This window comes from Artemia franciscana, chromosome 4 (assembly GCF_032884065.1).
Source record: "Artemia franciscana chromosome 4, ASM3288406v1, whole genome shotgun sequence".
NCBI classification, from domain to species: Eukaryota; Metazoa; Arthropoda; class Branchiopoda; order Anostraca; family Artemiidae; genus Artemia; species Artemia franciscana.
Window position 1 is genome coordinate 14,780,038 of NC_088866.1, and position 22,800 is coordinate 14,802,837.

Here is a 22,800-nt window from a genome sequence, read left to right on the forward strand (position 1 = left end):
TGCACTTGGTATTTACCAAGTGACATATAGCGATCGCAAATTCTGTTTGTCTATCGGTCCTGGTTTTCCTGCTTTAGGCACTTCCAGTTTAGCTAGGAGGACGCAATTTGGCAGGCGTATCAAGGACGAGACCAGATTAAATTAGAAATAGTCGTTCCACGATTCGATCATTTTGGGGGGAGCGGGGGACGGTTGATTTGGAAAAATTAGAGAAAATGAGGATTTTTACCTTACGAATGGATGATCAAATGTTAATGAAATTTGATATTTAGAAGGATATCGTGTCTCAGAGCTCTTATTTGAAATTCAGACCGTATCTGGTGGCATTGGGGGAGTTGGAGGGGGAACCTGAAATTTTGGAAAACGCTTAGAGTGGAGGGATCAGGATGAAACTTGGTGGGAAAAATAATCACAAGCCCTAGATACGTAATTGACATAACTGGAACAGATCCGCTCTCTTTGGGGGAGTTTGGGGGAGGGTTTATTCTGAAAAATTAGAAAAAATGAGGTTTTTTTAATTTACGAAGGAGTGATCGGATCTTAGTTAGATGGGCCTTATTAATTCACATCTCTTATTGTAAATCCCGATCGGATCCAGTGTCATTGGGGGGGGGGGACCGGAAATCTAGGGAAACGCTTAGAGTGGAGAGATCGGGATGAAACTTGGTGGGTAGAACAAGCAGATGTCGTAGATACGTGATTGACGTAACCAAACTGGATCCGCTCTTTTTGGGGGAGTTAGGAGGAGGTCCAGTGCTTTGGTGAGTTCGGTCTTTCAGGACGTAATAGGACGATGAAAATTGGCAGGCGTGTCAGGGACCTGTACAAATTGACTTGATAACAGTTGTTTTCCCCGATTCGACCATCTGGGGAGCAGAAGGGAGAGGAAAAATTAGAAAAAACGAAGCATTTTTAACCTACGAGAGGGTGATCGGATCGTAATGAATTTTGATATTTAGAAGGACCTCGTGTCTCAGAGCTCTTATTTTAAATCCCGACCCCCATTAAGTCTCTGATTTTCCTTTTAGATCAATCTATTGATTCTTAGTATTTTGCTAGAGCTCATGCCATATGAGATCTTGGCTCTTCGAACGTCGTCACAAGTGCCGTATGAGCTCTTATCTCTTGTTTAAAACCACTGCGTCAAGAAGTAAGGCGACAAAGGCGATTAGTAAATATGTTTTAAACTCTTTGTTTTTCAAAGTACATACATTGTATATCATCTTTAATAGCTCGGAATGTACGGATTCTGAGAAAGTTGTAATATTTTTCCCTTGTTAATATACTTAGATTGATATATTTTCCTATTTTCCGCCCTTATTTGATTTATTGTTGTTTGGTGGGGCCATCTACTTTTCAGACGCATTTGAAGTCATTACGTGCTCTTCAAAATTTGGTGATTCAGGTTCTTATTAATCGTGATAATGGGATGTCAGTAAGAGAGTTATAAAAGACATCAATATTTTACGAGTTTCAGGTCTTTTTAACTTTTATAAGGCTCTTATTATGTTTGATTGATACATTGCATAAAAATGCACCTAAATGTTTGATTGGTGTGTTTGAGAGAGATCAGCCTAAATATGAAACAAAGAATTAGCAATTATTTAGAAACCGGTTAAAAGGCCTACAAGGTTTGAATTTTCGATCCCCCATTTTTTTTCCTTCTTTGTTTTGTTGTTTATGATTTTTTTTTTTTTTTTTTTTTTTTTTTTTTTTTTTTTTTTTTTTTTTTTTTTTTTTTTTTTTTTTTTTTTTTTTTTTTTTTTTTTTTTTTTTTTTTTTTTTTTAGTAGATAGAGTCTACTAAAAAAGTAGATAGAGGAATAGAGGAAATAGAGGGAAATAGTATATTAGATTAGATATATTTGATTAGTATAGTACAGGGTCTCAAGTAGTGATTTTTGTTTGCTTGTTTTTTGTTTTTCTTTTTGTTCAGGGGAATCCATTGATGAGTGACTTGTTTTTTAGTTGGGAGGAAGGCCGCACAAGTCATAAGGCTTATTGACAAATATTTCTTTTTGTACTGTTTTTTGTTTGTTAAATAAATTCTCTCTTTTTAAAGGACTTAACAATCAAAACTATTTTTGTCTCCGGGCCTATCTTAAGTCAGCTCTCCCATGCTGGGCCGTGAAAATGAATGAGCAAACTAATTAAGCTTAATTTGAAAAGGCTTTTTTTCTATAAAAATTGAAGTATTTGCAATTTGTTCATTCCCAAATACAGCTGCATATTCGTGGAAAGCTAAAAGCATTAAAATGTTTCGTTCCACGTGTTTTTAGCGTATTTTTTGGTCAACTTTTCAACCACATTTCCTTTTTTCAAGTTAGGCGCCCGCTATCATGAATAACTACATAGCTGCCTATGGAGGTTTTTCATATTAAAAATTAATTTCCGTTTGTACCTAATTTCTTAAAATATATTTGGTTCAAATGTCCAGATTTTGTTTTCCCTGTGCTTGGTACTTTAAGGAACCAGTGGTTAAGTGTCCTAACAAAACTATTAATAAACCTGTGAATTTGCTGACAATTAATTCAATTTATGCATTAGTCACTAAAAGTCATAGGCTATTTGGGGGCTTATTGAGCTGGCTGATTGTTGAATTTTCAAATTAGTGCATTTTCTAAAGTGTTTTTTTTTTATTGTACCTTCGCTGCATTTTTTTTTTATGGTTGCGGTATCTTATACTTGACATCTGGCAACACTATCACTACTCTTTTCCGGCTAGATAGCTGTATTGTTCAATAGCTAGAGTGAAAACAACTAATAAACAAAAACAATATAAGTGTTGAATACTCTTCCAAAATAAATGATGATATAGGGACAAAAAGTTAAATGCCCTGGGACAATGGACAAAAAAAGGCATAAGAGGCAGTGAAGTGATTAAAAATGTCCCTGGAAGTATAGCTGTTGGCAACAAAATGGATTCCAAGTTTCTTTTTTTTTAATGTTGTTCCTAACTTCGTCATAAGATGGCAATTAGATTTCCTTAATGTGTTGTATTTTCAGGTTTAGAGCATATGCATCGACGATTTATTGTTTATAGGGATTTAAAGCCGGCTAATATACTGTTAGATGAATATGGACATGTACGAATCTCTGACCTTGGCTTAGCCTGTGATTTTTCTAAAAAGAAGCCCCACGCCAGTGTGTAAGTAAGTTTTGAAATTTCCTTCCTGAGCTTGTCTATCGTGGCTGTTTTACGTATGAAAAATATTCATTATTAACTCGGAAATAAAATTAAAATCGGCCGGGGAATTCTGGAAGAATTTCGGTTTATTAGGGGAATATACTATGACAAAACAAACAAGCAGACAAAGTACTCGATCAAAATTGTCGTAGCCTATATAATTTCAAATCTGGATTTTTGTGATAAGTACTTATGCCATTGAAGCTTGTTTTTATATTAGTCAATGTTTGGAAAAAAAATTGTGCAAGATACTCTTTAATTACAATTTTTTTTTGGAATTTTGGCAAAACGAGGAGTTAATTAATTTGAAAAAAGAAAATGATCAGAGATATTGAAATCGGTATAACAAATATATAAAGTTAAAACCTCGATAGATCGTTTAATCATATTCCTGTCATAGTATATTCCTGTCCTAGGAATATACTATGACAAAACAAACAAGCAGACTAAGTACTCGATCAAAATTGTCGAAGCTGATAACCTGTTGGTGTGAAAGAAAAATTAATCGAACCTAAATTATATTTAAATCGATCATCAGAAAAGGAATACAATTCGGCAAAAATTCACCAAAACTAAATGAAAATCAGTTTTACACATTTGTAGTATCCACAAATAACTTGTTTGTACCGTCGATGTTGCAAATTGTGTTTCGCATACCTTCATATTTAAAGTTAACACAATTTACCTACATCAGTTTATACTGCCAAAGTTTTAAGTGTGTTTGAAAACAAAGGGGGGTAGGAGGGGTTCTAAGTGAAAAAATATTAAATTTTAGATCCAAATTTTTTAATTTTGTGAAAGGAGAAGTCTTTCGAAAAATTAACGGAGAAAGTGTCCTCGCTTGTAAATCCTGTGTATATGCCTTTTTCATAGTCTTTCAAATTCATCCGTTTTTGTAATGTCTTGGAATTTGTCGCTGAACTGACTCGTGTGGTTCCTATGCAAACTAGCGACAATAGCGACAAGAATTATTGCTTACCTTTTGATGTATAAATAAATAAATAAATATGCTTGCAAGGGTTTTTTTAAGGGGGGGGGGGTGTCAACGAAATTTTGCACTGGGTAAAGCAAACGTTGAATGAGTATTCATGAGGAAAAGTGTCATGAACTTTCAAATATCGGAATTTGTAATTTTTTTCCTTCAGTTGTTAGAGGCAGCGCCTAAATAAACTGTTACGGCTCATCTTCAAAATAGAATTAAATAAAAAAAACGAGTTTTTTTAACTGAAAGTAAGGAGCGACATTAAAACTTAAAACGCACAGAAATTACTTCGTATATGAAAGAGGCTGCTTCCTCATCAACGCCCCGCTCTTTACGCTAAAGTTTGACTCTTTCTCTCAATTCTTCTTTTTAAAAAAGTAAAAACTTTAGCGTAAAGAGCGGGGCGTTGATGAGGAAGCAGCCTCTTTCATATACGAAGTAATTTCTGTGCGTTTTAAGTTTTAATGTCGCTCCTTACTTTCAGTAAAAAAAAAACTCGTTTTTTTATTTAATTTCTGAACGTTTTTGAATCAATGCATGTTTTGATTTTGGCTCTCCGCAGAGGAATAATTAAAACGAAATTTTGCATATTTTTTTGGGGGGGGGCTAAATGGCTTTCTCATAATTTTGATCGAATGATTTTGAGAAAAAAAGAGCGGGGGCGAAGCCTAGTTGCCCTCCGATTTTTTGGTTAATTAAAAAGGCAACTAGAACTTTTAATTTTTTACGAATCTTTTTATTGGTAAAAGATTTACGTAACTTATAAATTAGCTTACGTAAAGAACTTTTGTATTCTCATGTTTTTATTACATATATGAGGGGATTCGCCCCATCGTCAGTACCTCGCTCTTTACACTAAAGCTTAAATTTTATCCCAATTCATTAAGAATGACCCCTGAATCACAAAAGCCGTAGAATAAATAGTTGAAATTACTAAAAATACTTTAGCGTAAAGAGCTAGGTATCATAAGGAGGTGAGCCCCTTATATGGGTAATAATTTCTGTTTGTTTTAAGTTTTATTGCTGTTCCTTACTTCCAGGTGAAAAAGCTTTTTCACATTTATTTTTTAATTTTTTTTTAAATAATGCTAGTAAATCCTGCTCTCCCTTCATGGAAGTTTTCTTCTCCCATGACAAATTCTCGATGGAAAGTTCCCCCAGCATATCCCCCTCTTCTCAACCCCTCCCCCCAACCAAAAAAATCCTCCTGAAAACGCCTGTATACTTCCCAATAACCATTACTATATGTAAGCACAGGTCAAAGTTTGTAACTTGTTGCCCCTCCCACGGGGACTGTGGGGGAGTAAGTCGTCCCCAAAGACATAGTTATAAGGTTTTTCGACTACGCTGAATAAAATGGCTATCTCAGAATTTTGATCCGTTGACTTTGGGAAAATAATTAGCGTTGGAGGGGGCCTAGGTGCCCTCCAATTTTTTTGGTCACTTAAAAAGGGCACTAGAACTTTTCATTTCCGTTAGAATGAGCCCTCTTGCAACATTCTAGGACAACTGGGTCGATACGATCACCCCTGGGAAAAAAAAAACAACAAAAAAACAAAAAAAAACAAAAAAACAAATAAACACGCATCCGTGATCTGCCTTCTGGCAAAAAATGCAAAATTCCACACTTTTGTAGATAGGAGCTCGAAACTTCTACAATAGGGTTCTCTGATACGCTGAATCTGATGGTGTGATTTTCGTTAAGATTCTATGACTTTTAGGGGGTGTTTCCCCCTATTTTCTAAAATAACGCAAATTTTCTCAGGCTCGTAACTTTTGATGGGTAAGACTAAACTTGATGAAACTTATATATTTAAAACCAGCATTAAAATGCGATTCTTTTGATATAGTTATTGGTATCAAAATTCCATTTTTTAGAGTTTTGGTTACTATTGAGCCGGGTCGCTCCTTACTACAGTTCGTTACCACGAACTGTTTGATCAGTGTCTTCCTGCGAAAAAACAAGTTTTTGTTCAACAATGTCTGTGAAGTTGATTTTACAAATAAAACGCTTTTCTGTGTAACATTCTCATTTGTCTTTCTAATTTTGATTGCTTCTGGATTTTTTTTTTTTTTTTTTTTTTTGCTGGTCATGTTTGTATTCGAAAAATAGCTCCATCTCCTATTTTTCTCTTGGTTTCTTATTTATGTTGCCAAAAAAACATAGAATAAAATTCTTCATTTTCTTAATAATTCTTTTTGGAAGTGACGCAAAGTAGGGCGTACAGCTGTTTCGAAAAAAAAGGATAATGGTCAAATAGGAAGGAAATATCGAAAAAAAATGATACGGTCGAAAAACATATTATCTAGTTTACTCTGGAAAAAAAATTTATTCTTAATAACTTTTCATTTTTCACTTATGCTGATTAGCTTCATGCATGTGATAGGATTGAATAAGAACGACAAGAAGGAGGTGTTCCTATGGCAAGGTGGACAATATTTATTGCAGAGGAATACTTCCTTTTTAGTATTTTTCTTTAAACTTTCTAATGGTATATCTTTTAATATAGGTCAAGTATAAAAGATCTCGTTTGCCGATTACTTAGAAAAAAATTTTACAACATTACAAAGTTATATGCAAACAGTAAGCTTTATATTTATCTAAAAATAAAAGAACTGAATATGGTTCTCACAAATTTAAATGTACAATTTTCAGATGATTATAACAATAGGAGCGTTCCGTGTCGCTATATGTATCTTAATCATAAAGAAAGAAAAAATTTTTAAATGGGGTTTTTAAAGGCCAAACGAAAATACTGAAGAAAACACAGAAAGCGAATGTTTCGAGAGAACAACCGCTTCGCTTCTTCAGCGCGAACGAAATGATAAAAAACAAACAACTAACGGAACAAAAAACAAAGTGGAAACTCCGCGTTTGTTTTTTGCTTTTTCCTTGATTATATTATTTTGTTCGCGCTGAAGAAAAGAGGCGGTTGTCCTCTCGAAATATTCGCTATCTGTGTTTTCTTCAGTATTTTCGTTTGGGCTTTAGAAACCCCATTTTTGTATAAAGAAAGAAAATTTTTGTTTTCATCAGTTTTGTACTGTAAGATTAGGAAAGAAGTGGTTGGCACGATAATAGCTTACCAGTATGATACCGGCCGTCTCTTATCTGATTTAAAAATATTTTGTTAAAAAAAAGAACTTGCCGTTTTTCTGTTGTTTATATCTAAAACTAAAGAATCTTTTGTGTTTGGTCTCATCCAGACGAAAAATGGAAATGAGTGGATATAGCTTCCTACAAACTTCCTGTAACCAAACTCATCGCTCAATTATAATAATTCGCTCTTCTATGTGCGTTCTTAAAAACAATACAGGATGTCTTGCTGCTTTTATCCCTTTTTCTCCAGACGGTATTTTTTTAAGAGTATCTCTAGTTTTTTGTTTTATATCTATGCCTTATGGAACTTTCTTTTTCTTGTCTTATAGAGGAACTCATGGATATATGGCTCCTGAAGTCCTATCGAAAGGGACCGCCTATGATTCCAGTGCAGATTGGTTCAGTCTTGGCTGTATGTTATATAAGTTATTAAAAGGTCACAGTCCTTTTAGACAACACAAGACGAAAGATAAGCATGAAATTGATCGAATGACATTGACGATGGTAAGTGTTATAATATGTAAGATTCGAATGGCCTAAACCAAAAAATATTCATTGGTCAATAGACACTGTAAACGTTATTTTCTTTTGTCTCTCGTTTGTAATTTGTAATACACTTTTAGGCTCAGTATTTTAATTAAAACTAAAGTGTCGAAACAATTTACGATAACCCTTCTTTCAAATAAAGAATAACTTTTTTTGGAACCAAAGACTAACTAAGAAATCATTGCTTTCGCGCCTAAAGGTCATACCTGACATTTTCACTCTTCTGAGATACATACCAAAAAGGTGTTGTTAAGCTCTTCTCAAAGGAAGGATGGATCCTCAGTGTAATAGATGTTCAATGATTCTCCTATCCTCCTGATCGCAGCATAGGCACTATACAGTAATGAACATTTCTTTCTTCTCTGTTAAAGAGTTATGAGACACAGCATGTCTAGTACATGTCTTTGCGTGTGCGCAACGACGAATTTTTAGCGATGGCTGGTATATACACAATGGATAATTAATGCTCCGACACTTGTCCCTCGGCGAACAAACGTTCGCCGGCTGCGCTGTGATATGTCTCGTTTCTGAAACAAGCATACATGACACTATATATATGCCTAGCTGTGCTCCTGATCAACATTGCCCTGCTGATCTTCCTTTTGAGAAAAGCTCAGGAAAAGTTTTTAGCAGTTATCTCAGAAGTCTGAAAATATCAAATAACGACCTTAAACAATGACGAAACGGTCATTAAAATTTGTTCTAACCATTCCTTTAACAAATATTAAACTAGTTGTTTCCGGATCTTAGTCATAACATGTCTCTGCGAGAAGGTTTGTAAAAATGCTCAGCTATTGTAGAGCTCTAAATTTGTGTACCAAATAAACTGAGCAAAATTTCACCATAACTGGACGGAATTTGAAGAAACTGTCGTCCTTTTCAGACCCATGAACGCACGGAGCTAGAAAAAAAAACAAACAGAAAAGAAAAAAATATATGAAGAATATTAGAGGCTATAAAACAAATATTAAGTCTCGTCATTGCAGGGGGTCCTGTCCCCAAAGGTCTTCTCCTGTTTATTGGACCTTCTAAATTGAAAAATTTAGCCACGGTTAAGTAAAACTTAACAATGTAATCTTTCATAAATACTCAGAAATTGCTAAAACTCAGAATTGGGGCAAAACCAGAAATCAAGATCGTTTTTGGACGCAGTTTATGTGTATCTGTTAAAGTGTAAACCATTTCAGTGCTTATCAGATGATCCAGTAACTTATTTAAAATGTACTGTCGAATTTGTACAAAACACACTGACATTGAAATTAATGGTTATAAGGTGGATATGTAATCATGCTCACACGTTTTCTGCCACTCCATAATACTTGAGGACTCTCCACAAGTATTTCTGATCAATCGAGACAAACGCTTCTTCTAAGTCAAGAAAGAAAATATACAGAATCCTAGATCTTCTACTCTTTTGATTCATCGACAAGTACTCTTAGTACAAATATTAAATCTGAGCACGAACTACTAGTTCTTAACCCATGTGGCTCTTCTCGGAGTTAAGCAAGTGCACCTCTTGATATGTGCAATATGATTAAAGTCAATAGTTTTCATGGCACCGACAGAAGATTGATACCATCCAATTATCACATATGAATAGCATATATATATATATATATATATATATATATATATATATATATATATATATATATATATATATATATATATATATATATATATATATATATATATATATATATATATATATATATATATATATATATATATATATATATATGAAGAATCTCACCAAAATCTCCTTGGTTCATTGAAAGGGAACTTTTTTTAAGTTTTGTCTAGTTTGATTGTGAAGTAGCATTTTCTCTAAAAATTGAGCTTGCAAATGGAATTCTTTTTCTAACAGAACCTTCAATTGCATTCGCCTCCAAAAGTATCCCTTTCATTTCCTTTTTTTTATTTCGCGTTGAAGTTTTTCCAGGATTTCCCTCGAAAAAAATCGTAAACTAAGTTGGAGAGTCGTAGCATATTTCTATTTGCAATACTTTTTTCTGATCAAGCTCCGCATTTTCCAATATTCTGTTTCTCAATACTTCTTGTCAGCAATGCCTCGATTTTCGAAATGTCCCTTATTTGATTTGTCCTAAACTTCTAATTTTCCCGACGTAATGCATTCTCCGTGAAAGAGATAATTTTGGACACACTAGAATAGAAGTTTGTTTGAGTTTGTTTAATGTTTTCTAGGCGTTAATTCCCTCATAATTTTTTCTTTGGACAAACTGGATGCCTTCTTGTCTTAAAGGCCGTTTTTAATTTCAGGAGTTAAAATTGTTGTGATAAGCAAAAACTGTCTTTAATTTTTGACAATAATCGATAATTTATTTGTTATGTAACTATTCCATAGTTAAACCAGATTAGAGAAGAAAACAAGGATAATCCTAAGCCATGGAAAAAATGGAACGAGAAAACCTTGATAAAGGTTTCTTTCATGTTGTTCTTATAGGAAAAAGCAGCTTACGTTAGAAGGACAAAGAACCGCTGTGTAAATTAAAAAAAAGATAAATATATGTAAAGTCAGAAGTCTTAACCTAAACGAAAAAAGATCAAATTTATAATTTAAATTAGGATCAAGTCTGGATTTGAGCTTTCTATTCCAAACCCATTGATTCCCAAAACTTGTGACAAATATGCAAGTTAAAATCCCTTATCTATTTCGGTCGAAAATCGTCTTTCATTTATCTTTTTTCTCTAATAAATTTTAGTCGAGGAAATTTTTCTAAATGAAGAACTAGTCTTCTATAAAATTAGAAAACTGCTACTTAGTTGATTCTGTTGAACTAAATAGAAATAGTCTTTCGTATCCTCATTATAGCGCTTCACTTGTCACACCTTCTCTTTAAATTAAAGGGCTCTTTTTTTCTTTCTTGTTCTTTTTTTTTGTCACGTAAGGGGGAATGGCTCTAATGACTTCTTCTTTTTAGTACCTTCTCTGGTTACAGAATTGGTCATTCTGCAGCAATTTGATTTTAAGCTTGCTAACATCTGACTCGTTTCGATGTATCTTATGGTGCAGATAGGTCATGGCCAGATACAGAGATGGTGCAGATAGGCCGTGACTTATCAAGAACCCGTAAAATTGTTGCTCGATGCGAATGAAGCTTTCGGGAGAGCCACACATCCCAAAGGGGAACTAGACCTCCGGTGTTAAGGCTCCAACTCATGGTGTTTTTGCGAGGAAAGGAGAAACTCAAGAGACTTTGTAGATCTGATTGGATTCTGATTAGAACTTTCTAAAAGCATTACAAGAGTCCAAATTCCAAATATCTTCAAATTACAGCTGATATTTTAATTAATGCGCAAAGTTTACTCTTATGGATGTGGATGACAATAATGTAGCATTTCCTCGCATAAGTCTGATCGAGCACAGGTACGCGAGACCATAACTATGACTTTAGTTAAATCTTGTTGGATCCACCAGTCTGTCGAGCAATTAGGCTGACAAATAGAATTTGATGCCCCCTCCTCTCCTTCCACAAAGGATGGATCAAGTACAGAGTAGAAAAGGCACAACTAATAGCCAAACCTTAGTTCCCATCAACTTTGATTAAGATCCAATATCCCCTTCTAGCAAATATGTATATGACATGGATTTAGGGGAACTCCCTTAACCTTCTCTTTGATACAGGCTGAATCGGCCATTGAGTTCAGAAAGAGGGGTATAGCTTATCAAATACTACTTCCGAATAAGTTTAGTTGATATCTGAGAAAAATTTAACTAAATCAAAAGAATGTGAGTGCATCCAAGCTGTCAAAGAGCATAGGTAGATCTTCTTTTCTTCTTTCTTTTTCTTTTTTGGTATCAAGTTATATTTTTCGTTTCAACTAGAGGAGATAGAGGATGCTATTTTTGTGTCCATATTTTTAAAAGGGGTGTATGCTGTTAAAAGTTGTTGAAAAATTTTCTCCAGCGTACAAATAGCAGGCCGAACTATAAATTCTTAAAGAAAAACCGAAAAGATTTAAACTATTATCTTTTTTTCCTTGAAAAGACTATGTCAATAGTCTTTTCAAGGAATTACAATAAAAAACCACAATAAAATTACAATAAAAAACCTCAATTACAATAAAAAACCGAGTAAAACTCAAAACGAGGAAATATTGATATGAGTAAGGCTCAAAACCCCTAAGCCTTCCCAAGGCCAGAACATAATTTGCACTCAAGTGAAAAATTTAAATGTTTTCACTTTTATAATTTTAATGAATCAAATATTATTAACATTTTAAGATATATATATATATATATATATATATATATATATATATATATATATATATATATATATATATATATATATATATATATATATATATATATATATATATACATATATATATATATATATATACTAGCTGTTGGGGTGGCGCTTGCGCCACCCCAACACCTAGTTGGTGGGGCGCTTCGCGCCCCCCAGCGTAAGTCGTTACGCGCCATATTAGTTACGCGCCATTGTAGTTTTGTCCCTGTGTCCCACCTGTGAATAGAGATAGATATAAATATATGTTTTTAACTACGTAAAACATGCGAATATACAACATTCTTCGCTGTCCCATTGTCTGTGCATATAAATAGATTGTCAGGTTTACTGACTCTTGAACATGCAACATATAATTGTCCATGGGAAAAACAATCCGTATTCAGATCTATACCTCATTATTCTAATGATGTGTCCCTGTGTCCCGGTCGTCATTTATATATTCCCTGTGTCCCGGTCGTCATTTGTGTCCCGGTGTCCCAGTTTGTAATTTCTCTTTGAGTGTCCCGGTCGTCATTTATATTCCCTGTGTCCCGGTCGTCATTTGTGTCCCGGTGTCCCGGTCTGTAATTTCTATTCGAACAATCCCTGTGTCCCGGTCGTCATTTATATATCCCGCCTGTGCCCCCGGCGTCCCCGTTGTAGTTGCGTCCCTGTGTCCCGGTCGTCATTTATATTCCCTGCGTCCCGGTCGTGATTTCTGTCCGGGTGTCCCAGTCTGTAATTTCTCTTTGAGGTTCCCGGTCGTCACTTATATTCCCTCTGTCTCGGTCTAATGACGTCACCGTCAAATGCAAAAATGACGACAACTAATTTCATGACGTCAGTCAACACAGAAACATGACGTCACCTGATCCACAGACAGACAGACAACTTATTTTTATACATATAGATAGATATATATATATATATATATATATATATATATATATATATATATATATATATATATATATATATATATATATATATATATATATATATATATATATATATATATATATCAGCGTATGTGTATTTAACTGATAATGCTCATTAATTTGTATAATTAAATAACACTGGTGTTTCAGGAGTCGTTTTTAAAGAATTGGAAAAAATTTAAACTTAAGCGTCAAGAGCGAGGTGTTGAAGAGGGGGCGACCCCCCTCGCATGAGGGGACTCGTCCTTTCATCATTCCTTGCTCTTAAAGCTAGAATTGGACTTGTCACAATTCTGTAAGAAAGACTGCTCAAACACAAGGGGCAATGAATTTGAAAGAGGAATATCTATACAGAACTTAATACTTTCACGTAAAGACTGAAGGATGACGAAAGAGACAGCCCCCCTCCCCCTTATATACCAAATAATGTCTGTTTGATCTAAGTTTTGACGCTACTCCTTACTTTCAGTTTAAAAATCCTCGTTTTTTTGTTTATTTCATATCCATGAAAGATGGAATTTATCGCCTTTGTCAAAAAAGTGACCTATGGTGTTAAAATACCTTTTGCGTGGATGCCATGTGAGGTTTTATCTTTAAATATTGCCACTTAGGGTAAAGTAATGGAGGTGTCCTATTTTTTTTAAACTCTATTCTTTGCTAAAAGTGGGTTATAATGGATCCCGCAGACCCATTTCAGGGACCCTCCCTTTGGGGGTGTCTCATACCCCTCAGCCCTCCTCCCTTTGAATTTGTTGCCTATAATTTATCTTGAACATCATCTATCATTTATCACTTAATCGAGATGTCTATTTTGTTGATAAATTTAAGGAGCTAAATATACCTCTGCGAGTAACTATAATTGAGACTAGAAGCTCGAGCCATCTTTGGAGCGAAAAATTGCCAGCACCGTTTGTGTTTTCTCAGTTTGGATATATTGTAATCTTAACGAAACTGGATGGCTTATTGAAGATTGTAAATGTTCTAATGCTTTTGTTTTTACTCTGTTCGACATCACCTATTAATCACGACTTGATCCGCCCTTGGATATTCTGTTGTTGTTTTTTTTTGCTGTTTTTGGTTTGCCATTAAAGGGTGAACGCTCATTCAAGTATAAGTCTATTGCATTATCAATAAAGGAATATTCATGGGTAATGGTTGATGATTGTATTTATGTTTTATTTTTGTTATTTGTTATTTATTTTTGTGTTGTTGCTCCCAAAACGAAATATCGTGCCAAAACATTTTTGTTTCCGATGAGCTGGAAGAAAGACTTCCCTAGTGGTTTATTCCATTGGTATCATTTTTAGAGGTGAATTTAATTCATAGGTGGCATTAGAGGTTTTCAATCACAGAAACTGAATGATTTTTCAGTATCCATAGCTACAGCCTTATATAATGTAACTTTAGTATAGAAAATGAGTGAATGCTATGTACTAAAGTGAACCCACTTGAAACACGTCAGTTGCAGACGATAGTTCTGTCAAACATGAAAACACGGTAGTGCCACTTTTTTAAATTGTGACAATATGAGGTATTCTCTTTTTTTTCGGGCACGAGGATATTATACATATTAAGAGTAAGTCTGCTTTGTTCCTGAATTGAAAAGCAATATCTCACCTAGCAAAAATCCGATAACTTTTATTATCAGAAGCTATGATCTCTTCACATTTATTGTTTAGACTTAGATGGGTAGTCAGGGAGTCAATCAACCTCATCTCACAATATAAAGTTTATGCTTAATTGAAAAACTCTTAATTAGATACTATTGGCGTGGAATGCCGCTGGCCCCACTCATTGGAGTGGGAAGCCTCGTTGCCACCACTACTGTGCCGTAAATATAGAGTATGATAACACTCTTATGGTATACCCTGTTCCAGGGTATGGTAACATGATCGAAAGATCAAAAGGCCAAACTCTAGGCCAGGGGTGCCACCATCTGGGTCACCCCTAATATTTCTAGATATCTCTTTGGAGGGTAAACAACCCCTCTTGTCGAAATACTATGACGGTATTTATCTCGAACTCTTTTCCTACCCTGCCTGGGCTCCTGGAAAAATAATCTAACAGGGTTGTAGAAAATAATTCACGTGTATATTTTTGACGTCACTTAACAAAACATACCTCCATAAACTCTGAAAACAGACTAAAAACAAAAACACTACTTGTGTACAAAACACTTTCTGTAGGGGGTTTGCCCTGGCCAATCTGCTAAATAAAAGTTCAAATCCCTGGCTTCTTTTGAATAATATTATCTTTCAGTGGCCCAGATCAGCCGAACAAAAATAGTTTTTTAACCAAAGCTTTTACTTATTACAAAACCCCTAGCATAGGAACGGGACTTAAACTTATCATCGAAAGTTATACTATAGGCAAATCTAAGCACATGTAATTACGGAAAAGAAAACAGGTCATTTATCTGAAAAAGAAAAGAAACAGGGGTGGAATCCCAACAGATACGCTAGACGGCTTCATTAACCTGTTAAGTGCTCAAAAACCGAGTTTACTAACTATTTTTTGTTATGCATGTGGTATTCTGATTTGGTGTGAGTGTCTAATCCTTTTAATGCCAAGCCATATCAATAAATTATACATTCTCTCGACTTTTCCTGCTCTTTGATTTATTTCGAGGCTCTTTTTTTTTAGAATGTGGAGTTGCCTGATTCGTTTTCCTCAGAATTGAAGGATTTATTAGAGGGCCTTCTCCACAGAGACGTAGAAAATAGACTAGGATGTAAAGGACGAGGGTAAGTATGTTTGTCATTTCTTACTTTCTCGTTATCAACCAGGTAATAATTCTGGCCGTGTGATCCAAATATATTCTGTATATAGTTAAAAAAATTTCCAAAATGTAGTTTTTCAGAAAAGTAAAAGCAGAAACAAATTCATGTAAAAATTCAAACTCAAGACGAACAGGAATCACTATCAATAAATAATTGAAACCGGAGACAGACAGAAATTAAAATGAGCAATCGAGCCAAGTTTAAAACAAACAGAAATCTGCTCAAAAAGGACTAAAACTACGCCCACTAAACCTTCTAATGACCAGAGCGTTATTTTTTCTTTAATTTGATTTACTGGGAATGATTTGTATTTTGAGCTGTGTGTTTTTTTATTTGTCTTGACGTCACCAACATAGAAACAACAAAAATATCACAAGACTAAGTAAGGCTCCCAAATAAGAAAGGTAGTCACTCTCTTCCCTTTACACCACTCGCAAATGAGAGTGGTAGTCCCTCTCCTCCCTTTCAAACCCTATAAATGGCCTGAGTTTGTTACCACTTAAGTAAAAATGATATGTATTTTGAACATTGTGTTTTTTATTAGTCAGAACATCAAAAGGAAAAAGTCACTGTAATAATCAAGGTGTCTACAAAGAACAAGTAAAGGTAGACTTAAGGGTTTGTACATAATGATATTTGTTCCTGCAACTTTCAGGAATGTTTGATTTTTCAATGTTATAAGTACAAAAGAGAAAATGTTTTAATATATTTGCTTCCAGCAAAGTGCAAATGACACTCGAGCCTGTAGAAGGTTTAGGAGGCTGCAATCAAACTCCTTTTTGCAGCCCTGTGTTTTTTCTTTATCAACTTTTCTTCATTTTAAGATTGACTGGATTATTCATTTTAATTTTGAGTTGTTTTAGAATTCAGCCATAGCAGTATTTTTATCTTTGTATATGATGTAATTCATTGTAGTTTCTATTCGTTTTGGGTTTCATTTATTTATTAATAGTGATGTATGGTAGTTTTATGTTTAAATTTTCTTTCAAAATAATTTTGCTTGCCTTAGGCTTTAAAATGGTTCTGGATTGGTTTGGATTTTTTCATTAATTCTAGTTCGTTTATAAATATAGATTTATTAAAGATTGATATTAGTAATATTAGTAAAGTTTTCTCGGTCTTTCTGCTGAAGAATTAGAATTTTGGATTGTAATTTCAAGTTTGAATAGAATTTAAATATTCTGTCGAAATTTGTTTGTCACCAGTAGTTTTGTGCTATAGAGTAGTTTTTTTTCAATAGACTTGCTCTACAATTTTTGATTGATGAAAGGGAGATTCTTCTTCATATACTTTGAAAATCTATGCAAGTTTTTTCTTCTGTGGGGTTTCTACAGGCTCATTAGGAAAAGGTGCTGGGCCGATTTTCGAGTGAAAATTTTTATTCATTTTTTTTTTCTGTGCACGAGGGCTTTCTTGAACTAAGAGCCTACATATATAAGTTTCAAACTTAAAAAAAAATGTTAACCCTTTTTTGGTCGGGCATTATTTCAGTAGGCTCCCCTCCCAAACATTCTTTGAAAGTTTTGATTAGATCCACCGGTTGTTCCCTAGGTATTCCAGGTACTTCATTTATATGGTCCAGGTGAATATACTGTCAATTCATTTACCCCACTACCTCACCGTGAATAAATTCTATGCTCCACTGGCGCTAATAATGTTGAGAACTTTTGGTGGACGAAAGGCACACATTTGTTGGACTCGATATTCCCCTTCCCTCTAAACAAAAAGTATACAAAGAATCTCTAAAACAAAGAATTCAATTTTTCCCCTCCTCTCCCAGCGCCCCTAAAATTCATTCGTGGTGTTTGATTGGGATTTGTGGTTTCTCATCAGGTCATCAGAGGATATTGAGGTCAATTTTACATAATTTAGAGAAGATTGGAAATAGGAAAGGCTATTGATAAAACAGTTATAATCTATTAGCCTCTGTGATAGATAAAGTCAGAGAGCCTATATCAGTGAAGCTATCCATAAAATAGTAAGAATATGTGTAAGCAACGTTGTCAGATTTAAAAGTAGGGAAAGAAGAGGGAATGTTTCGTAACACGTCTTACGTTTTTCATAGAAGTTTAAGATTCGGAAGTAACAAATTACTGGTAATGATGTAATGGTAAGTATAATATGATGTAATAAGTGAGGATAATGATGTATTACCGAGGCAAATGATGTAATTTCTGAGTAATGACCTTTTATAAGGTTTTTTTCTTTCTCTAAGATTCAAGGATGAAACTTTCGATGAATGCTACGGTGACAGTGGATCCATGTGAAACATGGATCTAGGGCAAGATATTGGGGGGGACAATGTGACAAGGGCTCCAATAATCGGCCAAAATGACAACTTTATAAAAAATGAGTTATAACAGAAAAGAAAACACGGTATGAGGGCTCCCTGAAAAATCTTGGGGGGCAGGGTCCCGGTAAATCTGCCAGTGACAGCAGGCAGGGGCTATATTAGAAGAAGGTTAAAAGAACTATCCCTTCAAATGTAGGACTGGTTTTCTAGTTTGTTACCAAGTTGAACACTACTACTGTATGGAATTTATTGATTTGTTGTTGAAATATTAATTGTAAAATTCCAGTTTACATTTTTTTCTTATTCAGGTAGCTGATTCTGACAGAGTCCCTATAATTCTTGGTATCTAGGTAGCTTGAAAAAAAAGAATATTGATGCTTTCAGAAGATCGGATCCAAAGAATTTTGGACATTGTATTTTACCAATTAGAATTAAGATTAATTCAAACCTGTTTGTAAGTCGTATAGTCAAGTCGTGTTGGTCTATTTCATGCAACACAAAAACATGTTTCTCTTGGCATCACAAGGGACTACTACAAATATTTCGACATGTCATCTATGAATGAGCATCTTGCTTCTTTATTTCAATTAAATGAAAAAAAAAACAAGTTTTTTCAACTGAAAGTAAGGAGCGACATAAAAACTTAAAACGAAAAGAAATTATTCCTTTTATGAAAGGGTTGTCCCCTCCTCGACGCCTCGCTCTTTAAACTAAAGTTTGACTCTTTCTCCCAACTCTACTTTTTGAAACCACAAAAAACTTTAGCATTAAGAGCGAGGCGTCGACGAGGGGACAACCCCTTTCATATAAGGAATAATTATTCTGTTCGATTTAAGTTTTAATGTCGCTCCTTACTTTCAGTTGAAAAAACTTGTTTTTTAAATTTAATTTTTTAACGTTTTTGAATTAATGCATGTCTTGATTTTGGCCCACTGTACATGAATAATTAAAGCGAAATTTATATATCAATTTTTTTGCTAAATGGCTTCCTCATTTTGATCGGACGATTTGGATAAAAAAGGGGTGGGTGAGGAGGCCTAGTTGCCCTTCAATTTTTGGCTGCTTAAAAAGGCAGCTAGAACTTGTTATTTTTTTTGAACGTAGAATTATTAGTAATAAATTTACGTAACTTACGTAGCAAACTTCTATATTTGTATATTTTATTACGTATATGGGGAGGTTAAACCCCTCGTCACTACTTTGCTCTTCACACTAAAAATTGAATTTTGTCTCAATTCTTTAAGAATGACCCCTGATTCACAAAGGCCGTAGAAAAATAGTTGAAATTACTATAAACATTTTAGCGTAAAGAGCGAGGTATTGAGGAGGAGACGAACCCCTTTACATACGTAATAATTTCTGTTCGTTTTAAGTTTTAATGCTATTCCATACTTACAGTTGAAAAAACTCTTATATGGCACTTGGTATCGACCAAGTGACATATAGCGATCACAAATTCTGTCGGTCGGTCTGTCTGTCGGTCGGTAGGTCTGTCTGTCCCGGTTTCGCTAGTTTAGGCCATTCCAGGAAAGCTAGGACGATGAAATTTGGCAGGCGTATCAAGAACCAGACCAGATTAAATTGACATTGTCGTTTCCCTGATTTGAACATCTGGAGGGGGAGTGGGGGGATGGTTAAATCTGAAAAATTAGAAAAATGAGGTATTTTTAACGTACGAACGGGTGATCGGATCTAAATGAAATTTGATGTTTAGAAGGATATCTTGTCTCAAAGCTTTATTTCAAGTCCGGACCGGATTCGGTGACATCGGGGGGAGTTTGGGGGGACCTAAAATCTTGGAAAAAACTTAGAGTGGAGGGATCAGGATGAAACTTGGTGGAAAAAATAAGCACAAGTCCTAGATACGTGATTGACATAACCGAAACGGATTCGCTCTCTTTGGTGGAGTTGGGGGGGGGGGGGTTATTCTGAAAAATTAGAAAAAGTGAGGCATTTTTAACTTACGAAGGAGTGATCGGATCTTAATGAAATTTCATATTTAGAAGGACATCGTAACTCGGATCTCTTATTTTAAATCCTGACCATATCCATTGTCATCAGGGGGGGGGGGGGTTGGGGGAACCAGAAATCTTGGATAACGCTTGAAGCCGAGAGATCAGGATGATACTTGTGGGAAGAATAAGCACAAGTCCAAGATACGTGACTGATCTAACCAGACCAGATCCGCTCTCTTTGGTGGATTTGGTTGGGAGGGGGGGGGGGTGTAATTCGGAAAAATTAGAAAAATGAGGCATTTGTAACTTATGAACGGGTGATCAAATCTTAATGAAATTTGATATTTCGAAAGATCTTGTGCTTTAGAGCTCTCATTTTGAATCACGACCAGATTTGGCGACATTGGGGGGAGCTGTAGGGGGAAACCGGAATTCTTGGAAAACGTAAAAATTGAGGTATATTTATCTTACGAATGGGTGGTCGGATCTTAATGAAACTTGATATATAGAAGTATCTAATGTCACAGATGATCCTTTTTCAATTCGAATTGAAACTGGGGACACAGGGGGTTGGAGGGGGGACACAGAAATCTTGGAAACCGGAAATCATGGAAAACGCTTAGAGTGGAGAGATCGGGATGAAACTTGATGGGAAGAATAAGCACAAGTCATAGATACGTGATTGATGTAATTGGAACGGATCTGTTCTCTTTGGGGGAGCTGGGGGGTGTTAATTTGGAAAAATTAGAAAAATTGAGGTTTTTTTAACTTAAGAACGGGTGACCGGATCTTAATGAAATTTGGTATTTAGAAGGAAATCATGTCTCAGAGCTCTTACTTCAAATCCCTACCAGATCTGTTGACATTGGGAGGAGCTGGAGGGGGAAACCGGAAATCTTGGAAAGCGCTCAGAGTGGAGAAATCGGGATGAAACTTGGTGAATAGAATAAGCAAATGTCGTAGATACGTGATTGATGTAACCGTACTGGATCCACTCTCTTTGGGGGAGTTAGGGAGTGGTTCAGTGCTTTGGCGAGTTTGGTGCTGCTTGACGTGCTAGGACGATGAAAATTAGTAGGCCTGTCAGGGAGCTGCACAAATTGACTCGATAAAGTCGTTTTCCCCCATTCGACCACCTGGGGGGCTGAAGGGAGTGGAAAATTTAGGAAACATGAGATATTTTCAACTTACGAGTCGGTGATCGGATCTGAATCTCCCGATCAGATGTCTTGCGTCAACCTCTCAACTTTACTTTCAAGGGTGGAGCTGTCAAGAGAGTTGAAAACTTCGTCCGTTGAGAATCCAATTCTCCTCAGATGGTTCTTGGGTTGTATATATCGGTCGGCTCTGATCCTTCTGTGCTGATAGTTGTGTATGATTCTTCGTTCTAAGTACCTGTTACCGTTCAGCTTGATTATCCCTTTTGTATAAGTCTTGCATTGAACCTGTTGCCGAATATGGATGCCTGCTTTTGCAATGACTCCCTGAAACCCCACTGGTACCACGCAAGAACATCTAAAAGACGGCCTCAAGGCTTGTGTTGTAGTTCTAATCGACTAACTTTACAACTTTTCATTGAGAAATTATGACATTGAATCTGTAGCCGTTTCCTACAAGTACATCTCTTCCATCGATTACTTTTCTGCAGTTGTAACATCGTTTGCCAGGCCAATACGGTAAACAGGAAGAAACACGGTTCAGTTAGATTATCTTCAAGAGAAGAAACCCTGCACTCAGTATTTAAAGAACAGTTTCGTAATACACTTTACCTCCATTTGGAATAGTCTCCAGAGGGATGCTGTCCACGAAAATTTATTTCTTGATTCCTTCAAAATTAAACTCTAGGGAAAGTTAGGTAAATTGTTAACTAGCGCCATATCAGGCTCTAATTTTAGCAGCTTGGCACTATGAACTTTGTCATAAAGGAAAAAAAAAGAATCTTTATACCTAAAAGACAATTCGTGAAGCTCACTTTTTGCCCCCTTTAACATGGAGGGGTCCACAATCATTGGGAGCATAAATTCTCAGACAAGTCAGAAATAATGTATGTTACATTTTTCATGGTATAATAATGTTTGTAACATTAATGAAATGGATCACTGCAAAAATCTAAAAATAGATTTCGGTATTTTCTTTTTTTTTCAGATGCCATTAATTTCATTATTAACTGCGAAACAGAAGAAAATATTTCGATCGAAATTTTTATTTAGATTTCTTTGAAACAATTTTTTAAAGATAGTACGTACTGGTGTGTATAGGTCCGCATATATATGATACATGCCTTTATTTTATTTTATTTATTACCCACATGATACATAAAGTAAATATGGTGGAGTAAGAATAAATATAAAAAAAAACACAAAGAGAAAAACAAATACATACACAACGTCACACAACAAAGTTTATCGACGTTTTATCCAAACTTTATTGTTTAATCTGATTACTTTTCTATTTTAGGGCTGATGAAGTCAAGGAACATCCATTCTTTCAAGGAGTCGACTGGGTTGCCGTCTATACTCAAAAGTGTCAACCCCCACTTATACCCCCAAGAGGGGAAGTAAATGCTGCTGATGCCTTTGACATTGGGTCTTTTGATGAAGAGGATACTAAGGGCATAAAGGTATTGTACAAAGGCTTTAGTTAAGTGTTCAAATCAGAAAAAACGGAAGTCCATGTTATAGAGAAATTAGATTTAGGGATTTTCAGTTAGGTTAAGTTTTTTACTAAGATGGTTTAACTAAAACTTTTCTACTTTTATTGTAAT

The 22,800-nt window shown here is 35.1% G+C and overlaps 1 protein-coding gene across 1 annotated transcript in view; it reads left to right on the forward strand.

Annotated features, from left to right (window-relative positions):
- LOC136026035 (G protein-coupled receptor kinase 1-like) overlaps positions 1-22,800 on the forward strand; it is a gene marked incomplete in the record, with an annotated part of 161,755 nt that overhangs the window by 128,122 nt on the left and 10,833 nt on the right. The window contains 4 exon segments of the mRNA XM_065702193.1: positions 3,006-3,147; positions 7,598-7,772; positions 15,652-15,752; positions 22,494-22,656. Of these exon segments, the coding sequence (XP_065558265.1) occupies positions 3,006-3,147; positions 7,598-7,772; positions 15,652-15,752; positions 22,494-22,656 (581 nt within the window).